The 27566-nt window shown below is 46.1% G+C and overlaps 1 protein-coding gene and 1 non-coding gene across 2 annotated transcripts; both read left to right on the top strand.

Annotated features, from left to right (window-relative positions):
- Positions 1-392: 392 nt before the first annotated feature.
- LOC143973706 (TOG array regulator of axonemal microtubules protein 2-like) lies at positions 393-27174 on the top strand. The gene is made up of 11 exons (XM_077474557.1): positions 393-455; positions 1796-1924; positions 3345-3454; positions 3628-3867; positions 13332-13490; positions 14229-14346; positions 14693-14799; positions 16885-17095; positions 19029-19245; positions 22120-22206; positions 26574-27174. The coding sequence occupies exons 1-11, from the start codon at positions 393-395 to the stop codon at positions 26825-26827; spliced, it is 1695 nt and encodes a 564-aa protein (XP_077330683.1). The 3' UTR covers positions 26828-27174.
- On the top strand, positions 6736-6807 carry TRNAG-UCC (transfer RNA glycine (anticodon UCC)). The gene has a single exon. It is a non-coding gene; the product is annotated as a tRNA-Gly (tRNA).
- Positions 27175-27566: the final 392 nt, after the last annotated feature.

Here is a 27566-nt window from a genome sequence, read left to right as displayed (position 1 = left end):
CAGAAAGAAAACGAGAGCTTCTGCAGAAAGTTCGGGCAAGAAAAGCCCAGATGGAGGAGAGTAAGGTGGAGGAGCAGACAGACCTGCAGCTGAAGAAAGAGGAGAGAAGACTTTTCCAGAAAGCCTATACACTGAAGGCATACTGGGAGAAGGAAGGAAAGCAGCTGACAACAGAAAGAAAACGAGAGCTTCTGCAGAAAGTTCGGGCAAGAAAAGCCCAGATGGAGGAGGGTAAGGTGGAGGAGCAGACAGACCTGCAGCTGAAGAAAGAGGAGAGAAGACTTTTCCAGAAAGCCCATGCACTGAAGGCATACTGGGAGAAAGAAGGAAAGCAGCTGACAACAGGAAGGAAAAGAGAACTCCTAGAGAAAGTGTGGGCAAGAAAAGCCGCGATGGACAATCAAAGATACGGGGATCAATGGGAAGTCGGCCCTGATGAAGGCAGAGACAGACAGGTAAGTACATGTTCTTGCATATAGAATATATAAAGTGAAGGGGGGACATTGCCTTCATGGAGGATTACACATCAGTAGGAGGATATTATGCTGGTTGGGTATAAAATATCCGTATGTTATAGACACGCCCAGATATAGGCAACAGAGATTGTTGGGGGACCTTCTCATGTCCCTCATATGGAAATCCATAGAAGTGATCAGTAGGCAGAGCTCCTCCAATGATCAGATAGATTAGATCTAGAGCAGATATAACCATACAGGAAGGCAATGAATGGACTATATAGAAGGTGATCCTTCCTTCATTGTTGGATAGTGGAGGAATGAGCGGCAGGAAGGCTCCGTACCTAAAGACAATATATCCGAGTGAAATATAGGAAAGTTATCGCGTCTGCAAAATAGGGAATAGATTTATAGCATTTTTATTATTGTTTTTTTTTTTTTTTACCGGTTATGGCGGCGATCTGCCATTTTTATCGGGACTGCGACATTACGACACATCGAACACTTTTGACACATTTTTTAAACCATTGACAATTATACAGCGATCAGTGCTATAAAAACGCACTGATTACTGTGTAAATGTCACTGGCAGTGAAGGGGTTAACACTAGGGGGCAATCAAGGGGTTAACTGTGTTCCCTACTGTGTGTTCTAACTGTGGGGGGAGGGGACTGACTATAGTAGATGACAGATCGTGGTTCCAAGCTATTAGGACTCATGATCTGCCTCTCCTCTCCTCACAGAACAGGGATTTGTGTGTTTTACCCGTTTGGACGCTATTTATGTCGTTCCATGGTGTGCTGGCAAATATCTTCCCTTTACACACAGACATCCCTGTTCTGCCTCTCGTGCCAACGATCTTGTGCGGTCATCGCGTCTGCCGGTCTTGAGCATTGGCACCCCCGTGCAATGCAGCGGGCACACGCATGCCTGCTATCCCGTTTAAAGGAGGCGATGTACAGTGACGACGGCTCGCGGGATCGTGCCGACCTGCCGCAGTATAATGACGGTGGCTGGTTGGCAAGTGGACCAAAATCAGTAACAGTTTGTTCCAGAGGAAGGCAAAAAAAAACTGCGGTCAGGGATGGGGGGGCAGTTTTGTCTCATAAAGATAGATTCCTTGGTGACCTCACACAGGCAGTTGTCGCAATTCCCTGGATCAAACTATTTCCTCTTCAGCTTAATCAGTCAAGCAATGGGAGAAATGCAGAAACTTCTACCAACCAATCAGAAATCATCTATTGCTTCACCTGCTTTGAACTGAAGGATGTTATATGATAGATCTGTTTTATGTCATCCTGGAGCTTCTATGATAATCAATATGACTTTTTTTTACTTTAGTTTTGGATTGAGTCTGAGATGCCCGCTGTCCTACCATCAGAACCCGCCGACATAATATTAGACCTCGAAGATGCCTTTAATGTTGAATCTGGTCTGAGCAGAAGCAGGAATCGTCCCCGCCTGGATGAAGTAAGTATCCTCTATCCTTCTTACATGGCTGAAAAGACTCACCTCTGTCTGGTTCAGTGTTTAACCACTTCAGCCCTGGAAAATTTGGCTGCTCAATGACCAGGCCATTTTTTGCGATTCGGCACTGCGTTGCTTTAACTGACAACTGCGTGCTCGTGCGACGTTGCACCCAAACAAAATTGACATTCTTTTTTCCCCACAAATAGAGCTTTGTTTTGGTGGTATTTGACCACGCCTGCGGTTTTTATTTTTTGCGCTATAAGCAAAAAAAGAAAGACAATTTTGAAAAAAAAAAAAACAATATTTTGTACTTTTTGCTATAATAAATATTCCCCATTTTTGGTAAGAAAAGCAAATTTTTCCTCAGTTTAGGCCGATATGAATTCTTCTACATATTTTTGGTATTAAAAATCGCAATAAGCGTATATTGATTGGTTTGCGCAAAAGTTATCGCGTCTGCAAAATAGGGGATAGATTTATAGCATTTTTATTATTGTTGTTTTTTTTTGACCGATAATGGCAACGATCTGGGATTTTTATCGGGACTGCGACATTACGACGGACACATCGGACACTTTTGACACATTTTTGAAACCATTGACAATTATACAGCGATCAGTGCTATAAAAATGCACTGATTACTGTGTAAATGTCACTGGCAGGGAAGGGGTTAACACTAGGGGGCAATCAAGGGGTTAACTGTGTTCCCTAGTGTGTGTTCTAACTGTGGGGGGAGGGGACTGACTATAGTAGATGACAGATCGTGGTTCCAAGCTATTAGGGACTCACGATCTGCCTCTCCTCTCCTCACAAAACAGGGATTTGAGTGTTTTACCCGTTTGGACGCTATTTATGTCGTTCCATGGTGTGCTGGCAAATATCTTCCCTTAATACACACAGACACATCCCTGTTCTGCCTCTCGTGCCCACGATCTTGTGCGGTCATCGCGTCTGTCGGCCACGAGCATTGCCACCCCCCTGCAATGCAGCAGGCACGCGCATGCCTGATATCCAGTTTAAAGGAGCCGACGTACAGTGACGACGGCTCGCGGGATCGTGCCGGCCTGCCGCAGTATAATGACGGCGGCTGGTTGGCAAGTGGACCAAAAACAGTAACAGTTTGTTTCAGAGGAAGGCAAAAAAAAAACTGCGGTCAGGGATCGGGGGGCAGTTTTGTCTCATAAAGACAGACAGATTCCTCGGTGACCTCACACAGGCAGTTGTCGCAATTCCCTGGATCAAACTATTTCCTCTTCAGCTTAATCAGTCAAGCAATGGGAGAAATGCAGAAACTTCTACCAACCAATCAGAAATCATCTATTGCTTTACCTGCTTTGAACTGAAGGATGTTATATGATAGATCTGTTTTATGTCATCCTGGAGCTTCTATGATAATGAATATGACTTTTTTTTACTTTAGTTTTGGATTGAGTCTGAGATCCCCGCTGTCCTACCATCAGAACCCGCCGACATAATGATACACCTCGATGATGAGGAATTCCATACAAGCAGCAGATCTACAATCAACACGTAAGTTTCTTCATTGGAATTTCCTTTGTACAATGTGACATCACCAATGATGGGGCACTGATCTTTAGATCTGGAGGATAATCTGTAGTGATAGTAAAATTGGAAAAACAGGGTCATGGGAGGGATTTTTGCTACTCTTAATGGAAAGGTTATATTGTATTCTTTGCACAAAGCTCATCTAAGATTCCCCTAATGGTAAATGAATTATGTAAAGTGTTGGTGTCCATGGTAACCAAACTGCAATTATCATTCAGTTGGTTTCCCGATTTCTCTAAACTGATTTGGGATCCAGATGATCATTTGATGTTCTGGATTATTGGACGAGGCCAATCACTAATGACTGGAGATGACAAGTCCCATGAGCCCATGATACGAATTCCAGTCACTGGAAGAGAAATGTCTGGTGGGGAAAAGTGAGAAGAGCCTCTTGGTTAGATGATGATGATTAGTGGTGAAATATGTAACTACCAGCAGCTCACTTTATGAAGAAATAACAAGAGAGCCAGGTCTGCCACCTATGCAGTAGGACCATATAATGTCCTTCCATCCAGCCATTAATGGCATTGCAGATTATGCTGAAGATCCAGATACTAATGTATTCCCCTAGGTGTATATTTGGGTGTGGGGTTAGGAGTGCCGAGTACAAACAGTGTTATTATGTCCTGGGGATTCATTGTACATGTTTTTTAGTTAAGTTGTATACGGCCAAGAAGCCTAGTTTAAGGATAAAATGGCTACATTGTCATGTTCCTTCTAGCCGTATGAGGAGCTATCTCTTTTTCCCTGGAAACACAGACTAGACCCCCGCATGGGCAATATTCAGCCATGTCCATGGAGGGTTCCTTATTTTCTGGCCAGAAGGTGGCAGAGGAAAGGGGGAGGCAAGACTCCAATACACCACCAAGGCAGCGGCCATGCTTGCTTCCTTCTTGGCCCGGCACATCAGTCCAGGCTCACAAATGATCTCTCCCAGTCCTTCTAATGACATTTTACAACATCTCATAACTTTAGTAGCAAATGATTTACCTTCCAATTTCTCTTACAGGAGTGAAGAACAAGCTATGGTCACTGAGGATGCATACCCAACTTCATCCCGGCCTGACACAACCACACAACAGACTCACAATGCTGGACTATTCATAAACTTTCTGAGATCCATCCCGATTATCGGGAATATGGCCGGACCATAATAGTAAGTATCCTTTCCTGTAGTTACATAGTTATCTAGGATAAAGTCCCCTGTCTATGAAGTATGATCTCCCATACACGGGGGCAGTTGTGGATTAGAGGAGGGAGAACAAAACCTTTTGGTATCTGGAGGACATTTTAGAGGGGACCAAATCTCAGTTCATATGGAATTTTCCAAAGTTGCAGATCTTTGATGAATGTTCCTTTCCTAGTGTTATGAGGAAGGTGGGGGAGGGGGGGGGGTGCTTTTTCCAGGGGGAAGAATAGTGATTAGGAAAGGTTTTCCGGCTTGCTTGGCAGTGGTTGGTCAGCCCAGTTGGGACATCCCATTAAGTGTTCCTCTAACTTCCCTCAGGGATCCCAGTAAAGTAATGTTCTCCTCTATGGCATTTGTTCTCCTCCAGTACCTAAGATGACTTGGCTCATGGCACTAGCTAAACATATAGAGAGGGTTCCTCTACCCAACACCAAAACCTCCGCCAAGTATCTGGCCAGCTGCTTCTGTGGAGAAGACCACCTTATATAAATGGACATTTGGGGAATTGGCATAAACTGATCAGTACTAGAAAACTGAGGGACGTCTTTAATGTAGATGGAAGGCCATAGTCGTATGTAACATTCTGTAATATCTCTTCTTTTTCTCTTTCCACAGAGCTAGTCCAGTCAAGTGGCCCATTGAACCACCGAATCAGCTCACTGAGGGCTCCATTCAAAGCAGAAGAACCAAAATGCAATGCAGGCCCATTAGGGGCACCAGGGCGCCGCCCCCTCTCTCCTCTCCACCCCCTATATGTATCGTGCTGCAATTCACCTGCTGCCTGACCCACCACTAAGATGGGGTAAGTGGCAGGCATGCAGCGGGCGGGTGTCCTCCCAGATCAGTCCGCACCACTGACCGGGGGGTCTAGGAGGTGGCTGTGTGTCTGTGCTGCTGGCCGTGCATGCCGGAGGGGGTGATTGGTTGGGAAAGTGCACTGGTGGGGGGGAGGGTGTTAGATAAGTCTGCTGGTGGGGGGGAGGGTGTTAGATAAGTCCGCTGGTGGGGGGGAGGGTGTTAGATCAGTCCGCTGGTGGGGGGGAGGGTGTTAGATAAGTCCGCTGGTGGGGGGGAAGGTGTTATATAAGTCCGCTGGTGGGGAGGAGGGTGTTAGATCAGTCCGCTGGTGGGGGGGAGGGTGTTAGATAAGTCCGCTGGTGGGGGGGAGGGTGTTAGATAAGTAGGCTGGTGGGGGGAGGGTGTTAGATAAGTCCGCTGGTGGGGGGGAGGGTGTTAGATAAGTCCGCTGGTGGGGGGAGGGTGTTAGATAAGCCCGCTGGAGGGGGGGAGGGAGTTAGATAACTTCGCTGGTGGGGGGGGGGGGTGTTAGATAAGTAGGCTGGTGGGGGGGAGGGAGTTAGATAAGTCCGCTGGTGGGGGGGAGGGTATTAGATAAGCCCGCTGGAGGGGGGGAGGGAGTTAGATAACTTCGCTGGTGGGGGGGTGTTAGATAAGTAGGCTGGTGGGGGGGAGGGTGTTAGATAAGTCCGCTGGTGGGGGGGGGTGCCCTGCCCCCCGGCCCAGCCCGCCCCTGTTGGGGGAGGTGCATGCTCACCCCCTCTTTCCTGGCCTGCCAGGCTGGGTGCACGGATGGGGGTCTGGTATAGATTTTGGAGGTCATTTTGTTTGCATGGAGTTCCCCCTTTACAGGTGAGTAGAAATTTTTCGAATGTTGTTGAAGTTGTGCTGTGTGAACGGGAAGACACAACAAATATAAAGCAGTATTGTCAGTGGACTGTCTCCACCATCTATTAGGAGCAAGCCTTCCATTCCCAGGTGAGGTGTCCTGTCCCCGCCCCTTCAGGGTTCAGGTTGAAGATGCGGAGGAGGAGCGAGGGAGGAGGAGGAGGAGGGGAACTTCCCTTTTTAGGTGAAGTTCCACATTAAGATGGGGCAGCACAGAGGCTTAGCGGTGAGCCTTGCAGCACTGGGGTCCTCGGTTCAAGACCTGACCAGGACACCATCTGCCTGGAGTTTGCATGTTCTCCCTGTGCTTGCGTGGGTTTTCCCCGGGTACTCCGGTTTCCCCCCACACAACAAAAACATGCAACTTTTTGTGTTGGTGGTGCAGTGGTGAGCACAGCTGCTTTCCAAGCAGACGACCCGGGTTCGATTCCCGGCCAACATAATCGCCAAGATTCTCCCCAGAGACTGGAATTATATGTGGAGTGCAGATTAGCGATGGGATAAAATGTAAAGGAATGAAGTGAATGTCGTGGGTTTGTATGGATTTTATTACACACCTTAGAATAGATTTCTTGCAGGTAGGTGTGATTGTTCTGTATTCTCAGTGTCAGCCAGTAGGTGGAGCACTCGGCTACCTTTCAGGTATTTTCTAGGCTCTTCTTCACAACTTTGCTGAAGAAAGGCCGGCTATGTAATATATACAGTGGGGGAAAAAACACCTACCAACCAACAATACCCCTCCCCCCACAGACTGGCTCCACTAGGTGCTCATGTGGTACACAGATTAGTCCTGTCAATGTAAGAAGGTTCTCCTAACGACAACTCGTTATGTGTATAGAAGACGCCTGTCCACAGAATCCCTTCCCTCCAATCCTCACCATCATGGGGAAGAGCAAAGATCTGTCAGAGGACGTCGGGGAGAAGATTGGAGACCTGCACAAGGCTGGAATGGGCTACAAGACCATCAGCAAGAAGCTTGGTGAGAGGAGACGAGTGCTGGAGAGATTATTCACAAATGGAAGAAATACAAAATAACCATCAATCGCCCTCAATCTGGAGCTCCATGGAAGATTTCACCTTCATGGGGTAAGGATGGTCATGAGAAAAGTGAGGGATCCGCCCAGAACTACACAGGGGGGAGCTTGTGAATAGGGATGAGCCGAACACCCCCCTGTTCGGTTCGCACCAGAACCTGTGAACAGACCTAAACTTCGTGTGAACTTTAGAACCCTATTAAAGTCTATGGGACTCCAACGTTCACAATCTAAAGTGCTAATTTTAAAAGCTAATATGCAGGTTACTGTCCTAAAAAGTGTTTGGGGACCCGGGTCCTGCCCCAGGGGACATGGATCAATGCAAAAAAAGTTTTAAAAACGGCCGTTTTTTCAGGAGCAATGATTTTAATAATGATTAAAGTGAAACAATAAAAGTGTAATATTCCTTTAAATTTCGTACCTGGGGGGTGTCTATAGTATGCCTGTGAAGGGGCGCATGTTTCCCGTGCTTAGAACTGTCCCTGCACAAAGTGTCATTTCTGCAGGAAAAAAAATCTTTTAAAATCACTTGCGGCTATATTGTCGGCTCCTGTAATACAGAGAACATTCAATGAGTGTTCTCTGTATTAGCCGACAATTCATTCATTCATTGATAAAAAAAAAAAAAAGCGCGGGGGTTCCCCTAAATTCAATTACCAGGCCCTTCAGGTCTGACATGGATATTAAGGGGAACCCCGTGTCAAATTTAAAAAAAAATTGACGTGGGGGTCCCCCTAAATATCCATACCAGACCCTTTGGTTCCAGTGACCCCAATTTTGGAGTTATAATTGCTGAGAGTGACCCCAATGTTGGGGGTTATAATTGTTACCAGTGCCCCCAATGTTGGAGTTTTAATTGCTGCCAGTGACCCCAATGTTGTTGGTAATTATTGGTGCCAGTGACCCGAATGTTGGGGGTTATAATTACTACCAGGGACCCCAATGTTGGGGGTTATAATTACTACCAGGGACCCAAATGTTGGGGGTTATAATTGCTGCCAGTGGCCTCAATGTTGTTGGTAATTATTGGTGCCAGTGACCCCAATGTTGGGGGTTATAATTACTACCAGGGACCCCAATGTTGGGGGTTATAATTACTACCAGGGACCCAAATGTTGGGGGTTATAATTGCTGCCAGTGACCCCAATGTTGTTGGTAATTATTGGTGCCAGTGACCCGAATGTTGGGGGTTATAATTACTACCAGGGACCCCAATGTTGGGGGTTATAATTACTACCAGGGACCCAAATGTTGGGGGTTATAATTGCTGCCAGTGGCCTCAATGTTGTGAGATAAAATTGCTACCACTGACCCCACTGTTGGGGATTATAATTTCTTCCAGAGACCCCAATGTTGGGGGTTATAATTGCTGCCAGTGATCCCAATGTTGGGGGTTATAATTGCCACTAGTGACCCCAATGTTGGGGGTTAAAATTGCTGCCAGTGACCCCAATGTTGGAGGTTACAATTGCTGTCAGTGACCCCAATGTTGGGGGTTATTATTGCTGACAGTGACCCCAATGTTGGGGGTTATTATTGCTGACAGTGACCCCAATGTTGGGGGTTGTAATTGCTGCCAGTGAACCCAATTTTGGGGGTTATAATTGCTGCCAGTGACCCCAATGTTGGGGGTTATAATTGCTACCAGTGACCCCAATGTTGTTGGTAATTATTGGTGCCAGTGACCCGAATGTTGGGGGTTATAATTGCTACCAGTGACCCCAAAATTGGTGGTTATAATTACTTTGTGACCCCAATGTTGAGGGTTGTAATTGCTGCCAGTGACCCCAATGTTGGGGGTTATAATTTCTACCAGTAACCTCAATGTTGGGGGTTGTAATTGCTGTCAGTGACCCCAATATTGGGGGTTATAATTACTGTCATGGGGGGTCCAATCCGGTGGGTGTACAGTAGCTGAAAAAAGTAAGTACACCCCTCAGTAATGTAATTATCACCGGGGGGGGGGGGGTATTTTTAACCACTTGAGACCCGTGCTATAGCCGAATGACGGCTACAGCGCGGATCTCCTTTGCCAGGTCTACGTCTATTGACGTCGTCCCGTGCACGAGGGGCGCGCGCGGCACGCTCTGTGATCGGCGAGTCTATGAGACTCGCCTGATCACTGATCCGAGCAAGGGGTCGATCCCGACCCCTTATCACGTGATCAGCTGTCAGCCAATGACAGCTGATCATGTGATATAACGGAGACGGTAATCGGCTATTATTCCTGCGAGGAGAAAAAAAAAGAGCCGATCACCGGCGGCCGTGATCGGGACAGTGCCCACCTGCCCCCTCATCACTGAACATAATAAAAAAATAAGTGCCCCCCCGTCAGTGCCACCCTGCAGTGCCCACAGTGCCACCCAGCAGTGCCCACAACCTGCCTCAACAAAGGTGCTGCACCCCAGTGCCACATATCCGTGCCCATCAGTGTCATCTACCAGTGCCCATCAGTGCTCAGCAGGGCCGCCCATCAGTCTCATCTATCAGTGGTACCTATCAGTGCCCCTTAGTGCCACCCATCCGTGCCATCTTATCTGTGCCCATCTGTGCCGCCTTATCTGTGCCCATCGGTGCCGCCTTAACTATGCCTATCAGTGCCCACTAGTGCCGCCTCATCAGCGCACTTCAATGAATGAGAAAAATTACCTGTTTGCAAAATTTTATAACAAACTATTAAACATGATGTATTTTTTTTTTTTTGCATTTTTTTTGTTTGTTTAGCAAAAAATAAATCTCCCAGCTGTAATTAAATACCACCAAAAGAAAGCTCTATTTGTGGGAAAAAAAATGATAAAAATTTCATTTGGGTACAGTGTTGTATGACCGCGTAATTGTCATTCAAAGTGCATCAGCGCTGAAAGCTGAAAATTGGTCTGGGCAGGAGGGGGGTTTAAGTGCCCAGTAAGCAAGTGGTTAAGTAAATAACAAGGTAGATTGATTTCCAATATTTCATCATAGAATTTGATCAGTGATTGTTTATCATCGTCATGGTGATGGGAATAATTGGTGTCAGTCCCCCCATGATGTGTGGGGTTCCGTGCTCCGGATTTCTGTGGGGGGGGTATTGGTTGGTGACCTGAGTGGGGGGTCCTAGCAATACAGACATCCATCTGTGGACTTATAACCCCCAACATTGAGGTCACGGGTGAAAATTGCTACCAATAGGGAATCTAATAAAGGGGGTCCGACCTGCTACTAGCAAGGAGGAAATAATAAAGTGGCCGGTGAGTGTACAGTATATGCAGTATGTGACAAAAGTAAGTACACCCCCTCAGTGACATTTCTTCTCTCTTTTCATGTGACAACACTGAAGAAATGACACTTGTCTACAATGTAAAGTAGTGAGTGTACAGCTTGTATAACAGTGTAAATTTCCTGTCCCCTCAAAATAACTCAACACACAGCCATTCATGTCTAAACTGCTGGCAACAAAAATCAGTACACCCTTAAGTGAAAATCTCCAGATTAGGCCCAAAGTGTCAATAGACGGCACACACATCCAGTGGCGGCAAATGTAAACAGTGTGACGTCCATCACAGGAGGTGGGACTTCGTTACTGCGGCCTCCCGGCCCGAGAAATTCAAATCCAGCTCCATGACACAGCGGGAAATCGCCGCTCTAAACGACCCAGACACTGGTAGGCTGCCTCTGATGGGCGCTGATATTTAAGTAAGGCTGCAGACACGATGCAAGAGAAGGTCAATAGACTGAGGACACGATGCAAGAGACGGTCAGAGACTGAGGACACGATGCAAGAGACGGTCAGAGACTGAGGACACGATGCATGAGACGGTCAGAGACTGAGGACATGATGCAAGAGACGGTCAGAGACTGAGGACACGATGCAAGAGACAGAGACTGAGGACACGATGCAAGAGACGGTCAGAGACTGAGGACACGATGCAAGAGACAGAGACTGAGGACACGATGCAAGAGACGGTCAGAGAGGACACGATGCAAGAGACGATCAATAGACTGAGGACACGATGCAAGAGACGGTCAGAGACTGAGGACACGATGCAAGAGACAGAGACTGAGGACACGATGCAAGAGACGGTCAGAGAGGACACGATGCAAGAGACGGTCAATAGACTGAGGACACGATGCAAGAGACGGTCAATAGACTGAGGACACGATGCAAGAGACGGTCAATAGACTGAGGACACGATGCAAGAGACGGTCAGAGACTGAGGACACGATGCAAGAGACGGTCAATAGACTGAGGACACGATGCAAGAGACGGTCAATAGACTGAGGACACGATGCAAGAGACGGTCAATAGACTGAGGACACGATGCAAGAGACGGTCAATAGACTGAGGACACGATGCAAGAGACGGTCAATAGACTGAGGACACGATGCAAGAGACGGTCAATAGACTGAGGACACGATGCAAGAGACGGTCAATAGACTGAGGACACGATGCAAGAGACGGTCAATAGACTGAGGACACGATGCAAGAGACGGCCAGAGAGGACACGATACAAGAGACGGTCAGAGAGGACACGATACAAGAGACGGTCAGAGAGGACACGATACAAGAGACGGCCAGAGAGGACACGATACAAGAGACGGTCAGAGAGGACACGATACAAGAGACGGTCAGAGAGGACACGATGCAAGAGACGGTCAGAGAGGACACGATACAAGAGACGGTCAGAGAGGACACGATACAAGAGACGGTCAGAGACTGCAGACTGCATTTTTCCAGAGCTTTTCTTGCAGTAAAAAGGTGCCAATAATGGGCAACAATAACCTCATATTAATTAATATCCTCAATTTAATAAGTCAAATATAACACAATTGTATATAAAAATAAAGGTTTTCGGTTTTCCACTAAGTGCATCCTGCATTTTCGGTTTCAGCACCCCTAATTTTTCTGAATTATGGAGTGTCCAGAATCAGAGCCCGTCGGTGTCGATCGGACGAGGATCTGTTTCTGGCCACTTACAGGACACGGTGTCCCCGCACATGAAAATAAAACACACATCTAGAAAAGGTGACACAAGAGATAATTATTTTATTACACGACTACTGAGAGATTCTACATCACTTCCATTAAACAAACTGCATTTCAATATATAGAATTTTTCTCTTTTATTTTTTTATTTTTTTGCTGATAGAAATCCACACTGCGGCACACCCGGGAGATGGCGAGGGGGGCGGGGGCAGGTGGGAGGAGCCTGGCTCACCCGCTAACCCCCCCAGCTGCTCTATGAGGCGCTAACCAGCGCAAGCTCCCGCAAAACACTGGACCCTGAAAATGCGGCATTACAAGCTGATCCGTATGATAAGAGGCTGCTGAAAGGAGAACAAAGAAGGAATATCGATCGACACATTTATTGTTCCTAAGTGAACAAATAGATTTTACTAGATCACATCCCCGCTTCTGCTCCCTTACCAGGGCTTCAATTACCATCAATAGAGGGGCCCAGGAGGTGGAAGCAGAAGAGGGACTTTTTTTTTTTCATTTCTGGGGCGTAGGTGGATAAAGTCAGTGCTGCTGTTCTGCTACACCCCTTTGTAGGCGAGGTTGGGGGGCCTCATCAGGAAGGATATATGGAGCCCCATGATTTCTAAGTGGCCTTGCCTACATATACTTACCTTTCTGGCAGCTTGTTTCTTGAGAAGCCAATAAGTGGTAAAACAAGCCTTTTTTTGCACATGTTGTCCCTGTCGGTATCTTTTAATGTGAACAAAATAGGTCCACTTGGAGGTGTAACTCTAGCATTGCAGTATAAGGATGCTGAGAGCCTGGGGGGGGGGGATTGGCGTTCCAAAAGAGCCATTTACATGAGGAGCCCGGGCACACTGGCAAAGCTGTGCCCATTAAATGTTGCCATCTCTTGGGGCACCATAGAGGTATAAGGAGACGTTGATGCCCATTGTGGTCTCCTGAGGTTGTAATTTGTGCCGTTCTCCTCCACAGTCACCGAAACAGCGCAGTGAGGAAATGTACGGCCAAACATCTGCTCAGGGTGATGGAGCTCCTGGGGGCCCAGAAACTTCTGTGTGGAACCAGAGAAAGTACAGACACCTTCCTCCGCACCCTCGTCAGACTGGTTCAGGATGGACAGCAGGACACCAGGTACTTTCATACAGATGTCACCCTCCCACCCATGCCATTTGATGGACTTTGACTTATTATGGGATTATTTTATAGCTCCCTTCCTTGGAGGGGCCCCTTTTCCTCTGCCCAGGGCAACTCACACATGCCATCAGGGCCGCCGATAAGGGGTACCACCAGGCCTCCTGTAGGGGGCCCAGGAACACAGGAGGGCCCAGAGAATTGGCACGGAGGGCTAGAAGGACAAGTACAGAACGATGCACTGTGTCTGTGTCTCTCCCTTCAGCAGCGAAAAGCTGTTTTCTCTCCTCTCCCTCCTGCCAGCTTTTAGCTGCTGGAGGGAGAGACACAGACACAGTGCATCGTTCTGTAATTGTCCTCCCACCATCCCACCGTACTGACCCCCCTCCCTGTGCTGACCACATCTGATTCCCCCATGTACCTCCCCTCCTCCCCCTGCAGACCGCCCCCCCCGAATCCAAAGAAAATTCAAAGGGTGTGGGGCCAGGGACACTGGATGTCCTCCTCTTAGGAAATGAGGCAGGGTTTATCTGACTTTCTGCAGCTTTTAATGCCCATTGTGAGAAGCTCACAGTGTGCAGTGACATCAGAGTAAGACATTCCAGTCCATGAGAGCCACTACAACTGTGCAAGACTGAAGGGGGGGGGGGGGCGGAGGGAGGATTTAAGTGACCACCTCCCCCACCTACAGTCCTGAGTGTATTCCACACATTGTAATAATGATCACCCGTATTGCAGGTTTTACGGACGTCGGATGTTCAGCCTGGTCATGGCTCATCCCAAGTTCGAGGTGCAGATGGAACGTTTGATCCCATCACATGAGCTCCGCGACCTCATCGCCACCGTGAAGCAGAAAGTATGTGAGCTGTGTGATGTGCCTCATATGCCTCATATTTCAGGTTTTACACCAGGGGTCTCCAAATGTTCTAAAAACAAAGTGCCAGCTTACTGCCCTTCAAATGTGAAGGGGGCCGGACTGTGGCCAATGGGTACAGAAAATGCCCCGGCATCGGAGGGAGTAATCAATGGCACAGGCTTGGTGGTCAGCGGGAGTAAAATAATCATTGGTGTCAGTGAGAGAATTTGTTTCCCATCTCTGGTATCATTGGGAGGGATAGTGCCCACATCCGGCCCACGGGCCGCAGTTTGGAGATCCTTGTTTTACACAAACTTTATAATACATGATATGATGATTATTCCAGGAGCTGAGTGACAGCATCTCCGAGATCCCGTCCGCTAGAAGCCAGCGTCCTCCTCAGAAGAATAGCGCCACCGTGATGGCCCAGGATGTCCAGCAACCAGAGGAAAGGTAAAGTGTGTGTGTGTGTGTATATACATATATATACAGTGCCTTGCGAAAGTATTCGGCCCCCTTGAACTTTTCAACCTTTTGCCACATTTCAGGCTTCAAACATAAAGATATAAAATTTTAATTTTTTGTGAAGAATCACCAACAAGTGGGACACAATTGTGAAGTGGAACGAAATCTATTAGATATTTTAAACTTTTTTAGCAAATAAAAAACTGAAAAGTGGGGCGTGCAAAATTATTCGGCCCCTTTACTTTCAGTGCAGCAAACTCACTCCAGAAGTTCAGCGAGGATCTCTGAATGATCCAATGTTGTCCTAAATGACTGATGGTGATAAATACAATCCACCTGTGTGTAATCAAGTCTCTGTATAAATGCACCTGCTCTGTGATAGTCTCAGGGTTCTGTTGAAAGCGCAGAGAGCATCATGAAGACCAAGGAACACACCAGGCAGGTCCGTAATACTGTTGTGGAGAAGTTTAAAGCCGGATTTGGATACAAAAAGATTTCCCAAGCTTTAAACATCCCAAGGAGCACTGTGCAAGCGATCATTTTGAAATGGAAGGAGTATCAGACCACTGCAAATCTACCAAGACCTGGCCGTCCCTCTAAACTTTCAGCTCAGACAAGGAGAAGACTGATCAGAGATGCAGCCAAGAGGCCCATGATCACTCTGGATGAACTGCAGAGAACTACAGCTGAGGTGGGAGAGTCTGTCCATAGGACAACAATCAGTCGTACACTGCACAAATCTGCCCTTTATGGAAGAGTGGCAAGAAGAAAGCCATTTCTCAAAAATATCCATAAAAAGTCTCGTCTAAAGTTTGCCACAAGCCACCTGGGAGACGCACCAAACATGTGGAAGAAGGTGCTCTGGTCACATGAAACCAAAATCCAACTTTTTGCCCACAATGCAAAACGATATGTTTGGCATAAAAGCAACACAGCTCATCACCCTCAACACACCATCCCCACTGTCACACATGGTGGTGGCAGCATCATGGTTTGGGCCTGCTTTTCTTCAGCAGGGACAGGGAAGATGGTTAAAATTGAGGGGAAGATGGATGCAGCCAAATACAGGACCATTCTGGATGAAAACCTGTTGGAGTCTGCAAAAGACCTGAAACTGGGACGGAGATTTATCTTCCAACAAGACAATGATCCCAAACATACAGCAAAATCTACAAAGGAATGGTTCACAAATAAACGTATCCAGGTGTTAGAATGGCCAAGTCCAAAGTCCAGACCTGAATCCAATTGAGAATCTGTGGAAAGAGCTGAAAACTGCTGTTCACAAACGTTCTCCATCTAACCTCACTGAGCTCCAGCTGTTTTGCAAGGAAGAATGGGCAAGAATTTCAGTCTCTCGATGTGCAAAAACTGATAGAGACACCCCAAGCGACTTGCAGCTGTAATCGCAGCAAAAGGTGGCTCTACAAAGTATTAACACAAAGGGGCCGAATAATTTTGCACGCCCCACTTTTCATTTTTTTATTAGTTAAAAAAGTTTCAAAAATCCAATAGATTTCGTTCCACTTCACAATTGTGTCCCACTTGTTGGTGATTCTTCACAAAAAATAAACATTTTATATCTTTATGTTTGAAGCCTGAAATGTGGCAAAAGGTTGAAAAGTTCAAGGGGGCCGAATACTTTCGCAAGGCACTGTGTATATATATATATATTTATAGCAGGGAGGAGATTCCCTTGGACACTGCAAAGTTGCTCCATCTTTATAATGGGGGCCTTGGTGTGCAGCCTGCATTGTCCCTGGAGGGAACGTCATGGACAGCTATGGACAGCCATGGACAGCTATGGACAGCTATGGACAGCTATGGACAGCTATGGACAGCCATGGACAGCCATGGACAGCCATGGACAGCTATGGACAGCCATGGACAGCTATGGACAGCCATGGACAGCCATGGACAGCTATGGACAGCCATGGACAGCCATGGACAGCTATGGACAGCCATGGACAGCTATGGACAGCCATGGACAGCTATGACATATGAGAACTTGTCCTCTCTCTGGATCCTGAGGATCAGTTTGGAATAAATAAAACATATTATTTTTTTTTTCTGTAGCATTACCAGACCTGCAGATGTGGAAGCAGAAGCACAGGAATCCCCGGTCCCTGGAAGGCCGCCGGTCCGGGCAGCGGAAGTGACGGAGCAACTGAAGGAGCTCAGCAAACTTCTCTCCGCTAAGGAATATCAAAGCAAAATGGAGGGAGTGACGCTTCCCCTGGAGCGCTGCAAGAACAACGTGAGGTTTGTCACCTCCAACATCACTCCAGTAAGTGGAGAAGCAGAAAAAAAGAACGATTTAGAAATAACGATCAATGAGATAAGAGGCTTCTGATCAGTTTAGTTCTGCAGGAGAAACATTATTGGCATCTTGTTATACATTGTAGATCATTTGTTATCCTGTATACACTTACCTCCGTAACCTCTGCTATTGTGGAGCACCCTGCTCTGTAACCTACCTACTCAATAAGCCTTTATTTTATAAAAAAAGAAACATTGTTTCCTGTGACTATAGTTGTGTAATTACTCATTCCTATTCACTTTGCTGAAGAATCTGTTGTAGCATGACCACCAATGAGGTCTGTAGTGACCAATCACATTCCAATCCGGCTCTTCTGTAATCTTCAAGACATTTCGTATCTTCTCCAAGCCGCTCCATTCAAGAATCTCAGCAATGAAAACTTGGCAGAGGAATCCAACCTTTCCCTAATCTATCCAAATAAAAAAGAATAGATTTGGCTGGAGTTATACTGGAATGCCCCGTCCACACCATCGCACTTCCCCACAACAAAACCGCGGCTCCAACTTGTCTTGTATACACACGGCCAGGGACGGACTGACAACTCATGGGGCCCCCGGGCAATAGGAGAAGATTATGGGGCCCCCGGGCAATAGGAGAAGATTATGGGGCCCCGGGCAATAGGAGAAGATTATGGGGCCACACAGTATACACACACATACAGTATATACACACAGACACACAATATACACACACAGAATACACATACACACACACACTGAAAAGGTACTGGAGAGGCGGGGCAGCTATAATCTTGGGATTTAAAAAAAACACAGATTTTTACATACTGTCGCTGGTTTTATTAAGGCTGGCAACTCTGATGGGGCCCCTTAGTGGCATGGGTCCTTGGGCAGAGCCCGAGTGCCCGAATGGTCAGTCCGCCCCTGCACACGGCACACAAATGTCGGCCAACAATTCCGAACGTAGTGGCGTACAAGATGTACGACGAGCTGATAAAAAAGAAGTTCTATAGTCATGTGATCTCGCCATTACCAACGCTAGTTTTACAAGACCTGGCGCTTCCGGCTCATACTTGATTCCGGGCGTGCGTGAACTTTTGTGCGTCAGACTTGTGCACACACGATCGGAAATTCCCACAACAAAGTTTTGTTGGTGGAAAATTTGAGAACCTGCTAGCCAACATTTGTTGACAGAAAAAGTCCAACAACAAATGTCCGATGGAGCGTACACACGGTCCGACTTTCAGCCAACAAGCTCACATCCAACATTTCCCATCGGAAAATCCAACCGTGTGTACGAGGCATAAGCCCTTCCCTCATGAAGGCCAAATCCTGCCCCTTGTCAAATGCCAGCACTTTAGTGGGCAGTAGAGCCTCTGGGGCAAGTACTTATCCTCAGCAGGGGGTGGGGCTTATTCTCTTCTTGGGCAGAAGTCCTGGTCTAGGATCCAAGGGATTCTTCAGGGACCGATTTGAAGACCAACACAGGTACCTTTACCATTTATACGAAGCTGCTAAAAACCGCTCTGACCCAAAAGAGGTATATGGATGTGGAGGCTGAAAGGGTTAATGTTTTCACCCAAGATTCTCACAACTTTCACCCAAGGTTCAAATATTTCCCACATAGGATTCCATTAGAGACATGAGTGAATCTTACGTGAAAGTCTTGGGAATTTTAAGAGACAACCTTGACAAATAGACCCCTAGTATGGGGAAGGTGAATTTCCAAGGGTAATGGGGACGCTATAATGGAAGACTCCTATAGAAGGTGTGTAGGAGGAACGTCACAAGCTGATCACTGGGAGATTATAGGTGGCTGTGGAAATGTTTAGTAAATGAACTTTGTTCCAAATTCTCATAACTTCATGAAACCGATTCATATTATACAGGATCCTCGCCAACAACCGTCATTTTATTACATCTTATTTTTATTATATTCACAGATATTTGATGCCTTTAACCCGAGGATGCAGGATGCCAACAAGAAGGTCAATCAGTACGCTCTGGAGTCTGCGGTGGTCATGATCCCGATTCTGAAGGACAGTCTGCACCATGTGTTAGTCCCTATGGTGACCGTCGTCACGGACAACCTGAACTCCAAGCACACCGGTATCTACACGGCCGCAGTGACCGTCCTGGACACACTCATTAAAAATATAGGTAAATCATTGCTGACTGTATCCGGTACTCTTCCTTCCCGATAAAGAGGACCGTCCTCCTCCATCCTATATTCATCATTCCTGGCGTTATAGCCGGTAACCTTTATTGGGGTTTTTTCCTTTTCTTGCAAACACTCTTCTCACATTTTTTGGGATGAATAAATTCTCATTGACTTCAATGGAGTAGAGTATGTAGCAACCTCATGACCTCCAAGGGTATATGAGGAACCTCAGGCCAACATTTCACCTCTGCATTTAGTTCTCAATGGAGTAGTATATGTTGTAACCCCATGACCCCCAAAGACATATAAGGAACCTCAGGCTAGCATTTCACCTCCTAGGTTTAGTCTTCAGTGGAGTAGTGTATGTTGCAGCACCATAACCCCCAAGGACATACGATGAACCTCAAATGCGGGGCAGGCCAGTATTTCACCCCCAGACCTAGTCCTCAATGGAGTAGTGTATGTAGCAATTCCATGACCCCCAAAGATATGTGAAGAACCTCAGACCAGCTATTTACCCCCAGGTCTAGTCCTCAATGGAGTAGTGTGTGTGTTGCCACCCCATGACCCCCAAATACATATGAGGAACCTCAAATGCTGGTCAGGCCAGTATTTCACCCCCAGATCTAGTTCTCAATGGAGTAGTGTATGTAGCAATTCCATGACCCCCAAAGATATGTGAAGAACCTCAGACCAGCTATTTACCCCCAGGTCTAGTCCTCAATGGAGTAGTGTGTGTGTTGCCACCCCATGACCCCCAAATACATATGAGGAACCTCAAATGCTGGTCAGGCCAGTATTTCACCCCCAGATCTAGTTCTCAATGGAGTAGTGTATGTAGCAATTCCATGACCCCCAAAGATATGTGAAGAACCTCAGACCAGCTATTTACCCCCAGGTCTAGTCCTCAATGGAGTAGTGTGTGTGTTGCCACCCCATGACCCCCAAATACATATGAGGAACCTCAAATGCTGGTCAGGCCAGCATTTCAACCCTAGGTCTAGTACTCAATGGAGTAGTGTATGTTGCTACCCCATGAACTCCAAAGACATATGAAGAACCTCAGACCAGCATTTCACCCCCAGGACTAGTCCTTAATGGAGTAGTGTATGTTGCTACCCCATGACCCCCAAAGGTATATTAGGAACCTCAGGTGCAGGGCAGGTTAGCATTCACGCCAAGGTCTAGTCCTCAGCAGGAGTGAAGCAGTGTGAACAGACGGTCAGTTTTTAGACCAAATAAAGAGTTCATTACGTTTCACCCAATACTCCCGAAGGAGAGGGCTGGGGCATAGGACACCCATGGACTTGGCATTTCACCTCTACATTTAGTTCTCAATATAGTATTATATGTTGCAACGCCATGACCCCCAAAGACATATAAGGAACCTCAGGCTAGCATTTCACCTCCTAGGTTTAGTCTTCAGTGGAGTAGTGTATGTTGCAGCACCATAACCCCCAAAGACATATGAGGAACCTCAAATGCAGGGCAGGCCAGTATTTCACCCCCAGGCCTAGTCCTCAATGAAGTAGTGTATGTAGCAATTCCATGACCTCCAAAGATAAGTGAAGAACATCAGACCAGCTTTTTACCCCCAGGTCTAGTCCTCAATGGAGTAGTGTGTGTGTTGCCACCCCATGACCCCCAAAGACATATGAGGAACCTCAAATGCAGGTCAGGCCAGTATTTCACCCCCAGACCTAGACCTCAATGGAGTAGTGTATGTAGCAATTCCATGACCTCCAAAGATAAGTGAAGAACATCAGACCAGCTTTTCAGCCCCAGGACTAGTCCTTAATGGAGTAGTGTATGTTGCTACCCCATGACCCCCAAAGTTATATTAGGAACCTCAGGTGCGGGGCAGGTTAGCATTCACACCAAGGTCTAGTCCTCAGTAGGAGTGAAGCGGTGTGAACAGATGGTCAGTTTTTAGACCAAATAAGGAGTTTATTGGATTTCACCCAATACTGCCGAAGGAGAGGGCTGGGGTATAGGACACCCATGGACTTAACTGTCACCAGGAGAGTGGCAAAAAGTACTTACAGCCTTCACAGATTGAGAACCTTTAAGTCAACCCAACATTCTGTGAAATTAGATACTAAATAGTTCAGTGACCGCCTCCTAGGGGAGAGACCACCACACTGCAGTCAGGGGCAAAGCGTCTGTCCAGTTTCTCAGATACCCGGATTGAAGTTGAGTTCTTCCATGGTGCTTTTACCCCTCACTTACCTCACCAAGTCCCAATCCTTGGCCTCTATCCAAACAAATGGTCACTCTACCCAGGCAGCGGGCCTAAGAGGTCCAGTCAGCCATCTACATCCTCCCACACTCCATGATTAGTGCCGCCCCCCACACCATTCTCGGGGGCACTACCCAGCAGCAGGCAGAAGCAAACGAATACCAGAGAGTTCCAAGAACGACGAACTATCAATCTAGCTCTGGCTGACTACAGCCTAGTAACTCTAATTCTAAATCGATGTTCCTGCTCAGGGCGGGGGGGGGGGCTGCATTTAGATGACAGTTCAGAGGCTGCGTTTGGATTTTGCGTTGCATTTCTTTGCATGCAGTGGCTCCAATTGAGGGGAATTTGGATTGCAGGCAAAGCAAGTCCAACAAAGCCTTTCCTTGCCGACCACTGCGGCCTGCATTGGGACGCATGCATTTGTGCAGCGCTGCGTTAGAATGGAGAAGGTTGCGTTTGACTTGAACTCTTCTTCTGCTGTCAGACAGCGTGATGTAGTCGGGGGCGGGGAGAGACGCAGATTAGCGGGGAGAGACTGCAGATTAGCGGCAAAGAAAGGAGAGAAAAGCGTGAACTCTCAGCTTTCCCTACAAACAGGAAATCTTTATTGACCATCATTTTTACATTACAGACAATCTGTGGCTTCTGCAACCATTCGCCAGCCGCATCCGCTTCCTCAGCGGCCGCGCCATGAGTGACGTGACCGAACGATTGTCAGGTAACTCGCCTCAACGCAGGAAGTAGATTGACTGGAAGGATTAAAGGGGAATCAATGAGGATGGAGACATGGGAGATGCCGTGGCTTTAGAGTTCCATGTTCCATCATTTTATAGCAAGAAAGGGAAAAGTAAGAACCTTTGTCAGAGTTTTGGTTGTCCGTCTCTGTCAGGGCGACTTCCAGAGACGTGAAGATCGCTGCGTTCTGAATCGGACACGTTTTTCATTATTTGATGAACCCGAATTTCCAAATTACAATAGAAACAAATTTAAACTGATCCGAAATAATGAAACAAAATTCAGCCGAAATTCAAATAGAAAATTAATAAAAAATTTTATTTGAAAACAAGAAAGAATAAAATAGAGAAAAAACAAAAACAAATAGACTATAATCACCTTCCGAAATTTGAATTTTGAATAGAAAAGAATATAATAGAATAAAATAGAAAGAAAGATAATACAGTCTTTCAAATTTAGAATAGAATAAATTCGAGTGCTGATTCAAATTTTCCAAATTCAACCAAATTGAATTCAATTCAACAGAATTCGGAAAATTTAAATCGAAAAGTCAATAAACTAAACAAATTCCGAAAATGAGTGAAGCGAATTTTAGCAAATTTAACTAGATTCAATTATTTAACAAAACAATTGTTTTTCATTCTGCACATGTCTAGTGATTTCTCCTCACTTCCTGTGACGCCTCTAATCAGGACAGGAAGTGAAGGGAAACCTCTGCAATGGAGACACAGCCAACAATAAAAACCTGCCAGAGGTTCCGACTTTTCTCCACTCTATCCAGATCTTCTCCAGTACTGCACAGTATTCCAAAGAATTCTCACACAGTCATTTATGGATCGCATGTTTTCATTTTAATGCCTAACAAACATACAACACCATCATACAATACAAACACACAACACCATCATACAATACAAACATACAACACCATCATACAATACAAACACACAACACCATCATACAATACAAACACACAACACCATCATACAATACAAACATACAACACCATCATACAATACAAACATACAACACCATCATACAATACAAACATACAACACCATCATACAATACAAACACACAACACCATCATACAATACAAACACACAACACCATCATACAATACAAACACACAACACCATCATACAATACAAACATACAACACCATCATACAATACAAACACACAACACCATCGTACAATACAAACACACAACACCATCATACAATACAAACACACAACACCATCATACAATACAAACACACAACACCATCATACAATACAAACACACAACACCATCATACAATACAAACATACAACACCATCATACAATACAAACACACAACACCATCATACAATACAAACACACAACACCATCATACAATACAAACACACAACACCATCATACAATACAAACACACAACACCACCATACAATACAAACACACAACACCACCATACAATACAAACACACAACACCACCATACAATACAAACACACAACACCACCATACAATACAAACACACAACACCATCATACAATACAAACACACAACACCATCATACAATACAAACACACAACACCATCATACAATACAAACATACAACACCATCATACAATACAAACATACAACACCATCATACAATACAAACACACAACACCATCATACAATACAAACATACAACACCATCATACAATACAAACACACAACACCATCATACAATACAAACACACAACACCACCATACAATACAAACACACAACACCACCATACAATACAAACACACAACACCACCATACAATACAAACACACAACACCATCATACAATACAAACACACAACACCATCATACAATACAAACACACAACACCATCATACAATACAAACACACAACACCATCATACAATACAAACACACAACACCATCATACAATACAAACACACAACACCATCATACAATACAAACACACAACACCATCATACAATACAAACATACAACACCATCATACAATACAAACACACAACACCATCATACAATACAAACATACAACACCATCATACAATACAAACACACAACACCATCATACAATACAAACACTCAACACCATCATACAATACAAACATACAATACAAACACACAACACCATCATACAATACAAACACACAACACCATCATACAATACAAACATACAATACAATCATATGATACAAACACAAAATACAAATACATGATACAAACAAACAATACAATCATATGACACAATCACACGATACAAACGCACATAGTATACTTTATTTATGGGGAGCCTGACCTCCCCAACATGTTTATAGGGGAAGAACACAACCATCTGGTTCCTGTAAGTCTTTGTGTCGGTCGGCACACGGCTCCTCGGCTGTTCTGCCTCAAATGTCGCTTTGTGTAGAAGACAAACCTCCTATGACCCAGTCTGTGTGTACAGTGTTGCAATTTGCTGACTCAACAAGATCCACAGCCAGTCTTAGCTCACCAAGAAGACTCAGAGTAAAATCCATGGTGGATCCCTTTTCAGAGGGTGGTGGAGCAACGGCTTCCAAATAGGCCGTGAATCTCCCCAGCGGGCACACGCCACAGAAAAAAGCTGATCAGGATTTCCTTCTCTAAGTTTTGGTTAGACATACACTTTAAGCCCCACCCCCTGCAGTGCTAAACCCCGCCCATCACTAAACTGTCATATACCAGCACTTCAATGGGCAGTAGAGGCTCTGGGGGGCAACGGTTAACATCAGCAGGGGTGGGGCCAGGGGTGTAACTATGAATTATGGGGCTCCTTCTACTCCAGGGCTCTGTGGGGCACTGCCTAGCATCAGCAGGGGTGAACCAAGGAATATTGGGGCCCCTTCTATGCCGGGCTCAGGGGACACTGCTTACCATCAGCAGGGGTGTAACTACAAATTATAGAGCCCCCTTCTAGTCCAGGGCTCTGGGGGCACTGCCTAACATCAGTAAGGATGGGGCCAGAGGTGTAATTACAAATAATCCAAAGATCTGAGGGCACTGGTGGAGCCAGGGGTGCAACTATGAATTCTGGGGCTTCTTTTTCTAAAGGGATCTGAGGGGCACTGCTTAGCATCAGCAGGGGTGTAACCACAAATTATGGAGCCTCCTACTCCACGGCTTCAGGGGCACTTCTTAGCATCAGCAAGGGTGTAACCACAAATTAGGGAGCCCCCTTCTACTCCATGGCTCTGGGGGGCACTGCTTAGCATCAGCAGGGGTGTAACCACAAATTATGGAGCCCCCTTCTACTTCACGGCTCTGGGAGGCACTGCTTAGCATCAGCAGGGGTGTAACCACAAATTAGGGAGCCCCCTTCTACTCCATGGCTCTGGGGGGCACTGCTTAGCATCAGCAGGGGTGTAACCACAAATTATGGAGCCTCCTTCTACTCCAGGGCTTTGGGGGCACTGCTTAGCATCAGCAGGGGTGTAACCACAAATTATGGAGCCTCCTTCTACTCCATGGCTCTGGGGGGCACTGCTTAGCATCAGCAGGGGTGTAACCACAAATTAGGGAGCCCCCTTCTACTCCATGGCTCTGGGGGGCACTGCTTAGCATCAGCAGGGGTATAACCACAAATTAGGGAGCCACCTTCTTCTCCATGGCTCGGGGGGCACTGCTTAGCATCAGCAGGGGTGGGGCCAGGGGATGTAATTACAAATAATGGGACTCTCTCCTACTCCAAGGATCTAGGGGCACTGCTTAACATCAGCGGGGGTGGAGCCAAGGGTATATAACTATGAACTATGGGGCCTCGCCTAATCCCGGGCTCTGGTAGGACTGCTCAGCATCAGCAGGGGTTTAACTAGAAATTATGAAGGCCCCTTCTACTTCAGGGATCTTTGAGACACTGCTTAACATCAGCAGGGGTGGGGCCTGCGGTGTGTAACTATGAATTATGAGGCCCCTTCTACTCCTGGTCCAGGGCTCTGAGGGCACTGCTTAGCATCGGCAGAAGGGCGACTAGGGGCATAACTACAAATTACGGGGCCCCCTTTTACCCCAGGTGCCACATGGGCCACTCTGGCTGTTGGTTATGCCACTGGGTGGAGCTTAATCTCTTCCTGGGCAGAATTCTTCATCTAGAATTCAGGGGGTTCAGCGGGGGCTGGGACTGATTTGAAGACTAACACTGGTACTTTCATAGCCTACAAGGTGAGGCACATAGTGCTGTTGCTCTAACAAAAATTTTAGGCCACGTCTGATGGCATTTACAAGACGCCCCTGAAGGCGAATACTGTATTATGTGGCGGGTTCTCACCGCATTATTATTATTATTTCTATAATGAACCCCTCAACATTTCTCCATTGTCCCCCCAGGTCTTGTATCCTCTGTCTACCCCCGGAAACCGCAGGCCGTGGAGCGCCACGTTTTGCCCGTTTTGTGGTTCTTCCTGAGTAATATAACCGGGAACGGAGTGCTGCCCGGCCGAAACGGTAACTTCAAGGACGTCATCACCAAACTTACCAATAACTTACACCGAGTGATGGGGCGGAGCCTGGAGGAGTACGCCTCTGGACAGTCCCAACACGCCACCAAAATGCTGGCCGACATTCTGGGCACCAATAAATAAATACCGACCCCCGATCCACGGTGCCGGAGGAGGCGGAGCACGGTGATGTAATGGGGGCGGAACCTGCGTTCTCTGTATTTAGTGTAAATTCTGTATTTAAGATTAAAAACTATTATAATAGAAGAAGAAGAAGAACTGATTCTTTCTATAGATTGGGAATTTATTAATACGGGATGTGATGCATCTCCGATATATATAACTGAATGGTAGCCTGTTAAAGAGGACCTGTCATGCAAAAGTTCACTATCCTAGTGACGGTACTGCTGTTAGAAATCACGGGGCCCCATACAGCACAGAACCAATCCCCCTGGAGTGCAGCCGGAGGGAGCGAGAAGAGGAGGAGCCAATTTAAGATATCATTCAATGATCTGACACCATTGTAGAGTCTGTCCACATAGCAGCCCATCCTGATGGTAGAGATATATATATATATATATATATATATATATATATATATATATTGATATGGATATTATATTTTACTATATACTGTAGTTATTAATACAACATGTGAAGTTCTGAAATGAAGACAATCCTATTCCTGAGCTTTCTGTATATTAATTTATAGTCAATATCTGAACAATATGCTGGAATACCCCCATTAAACCCTGATGGAGCTCATGTATGTATATACTGTATTATTGGAATTAGCATTAAATTGTATTTTTATATGTTGTTCTTGTCTTTTTTTTTTTTTTTATAATTCCAAACAATTTGAACTAATTATAAAAAGGTTGAG

This window comes from Lithobates pipiens, unplaced genomic scaffold (assembly GCF_037356315.1).
Source record: "Lithobates pipiens isolate NorthernLeopardFrog02 unplaced genomic scaffold, aLitPip1_a1.2 Scaffold_93, whole genome shotgun sequence".
Taxonomy (NCBI): Eukaryota; Metazoa; Chordata; class Amphibia; order Anura; family Ranidae; genus Lithobates; species Lithobates pipiens.
This window is presented reverse-complemented; position numbering and strand designations above follow the sequence as displayed.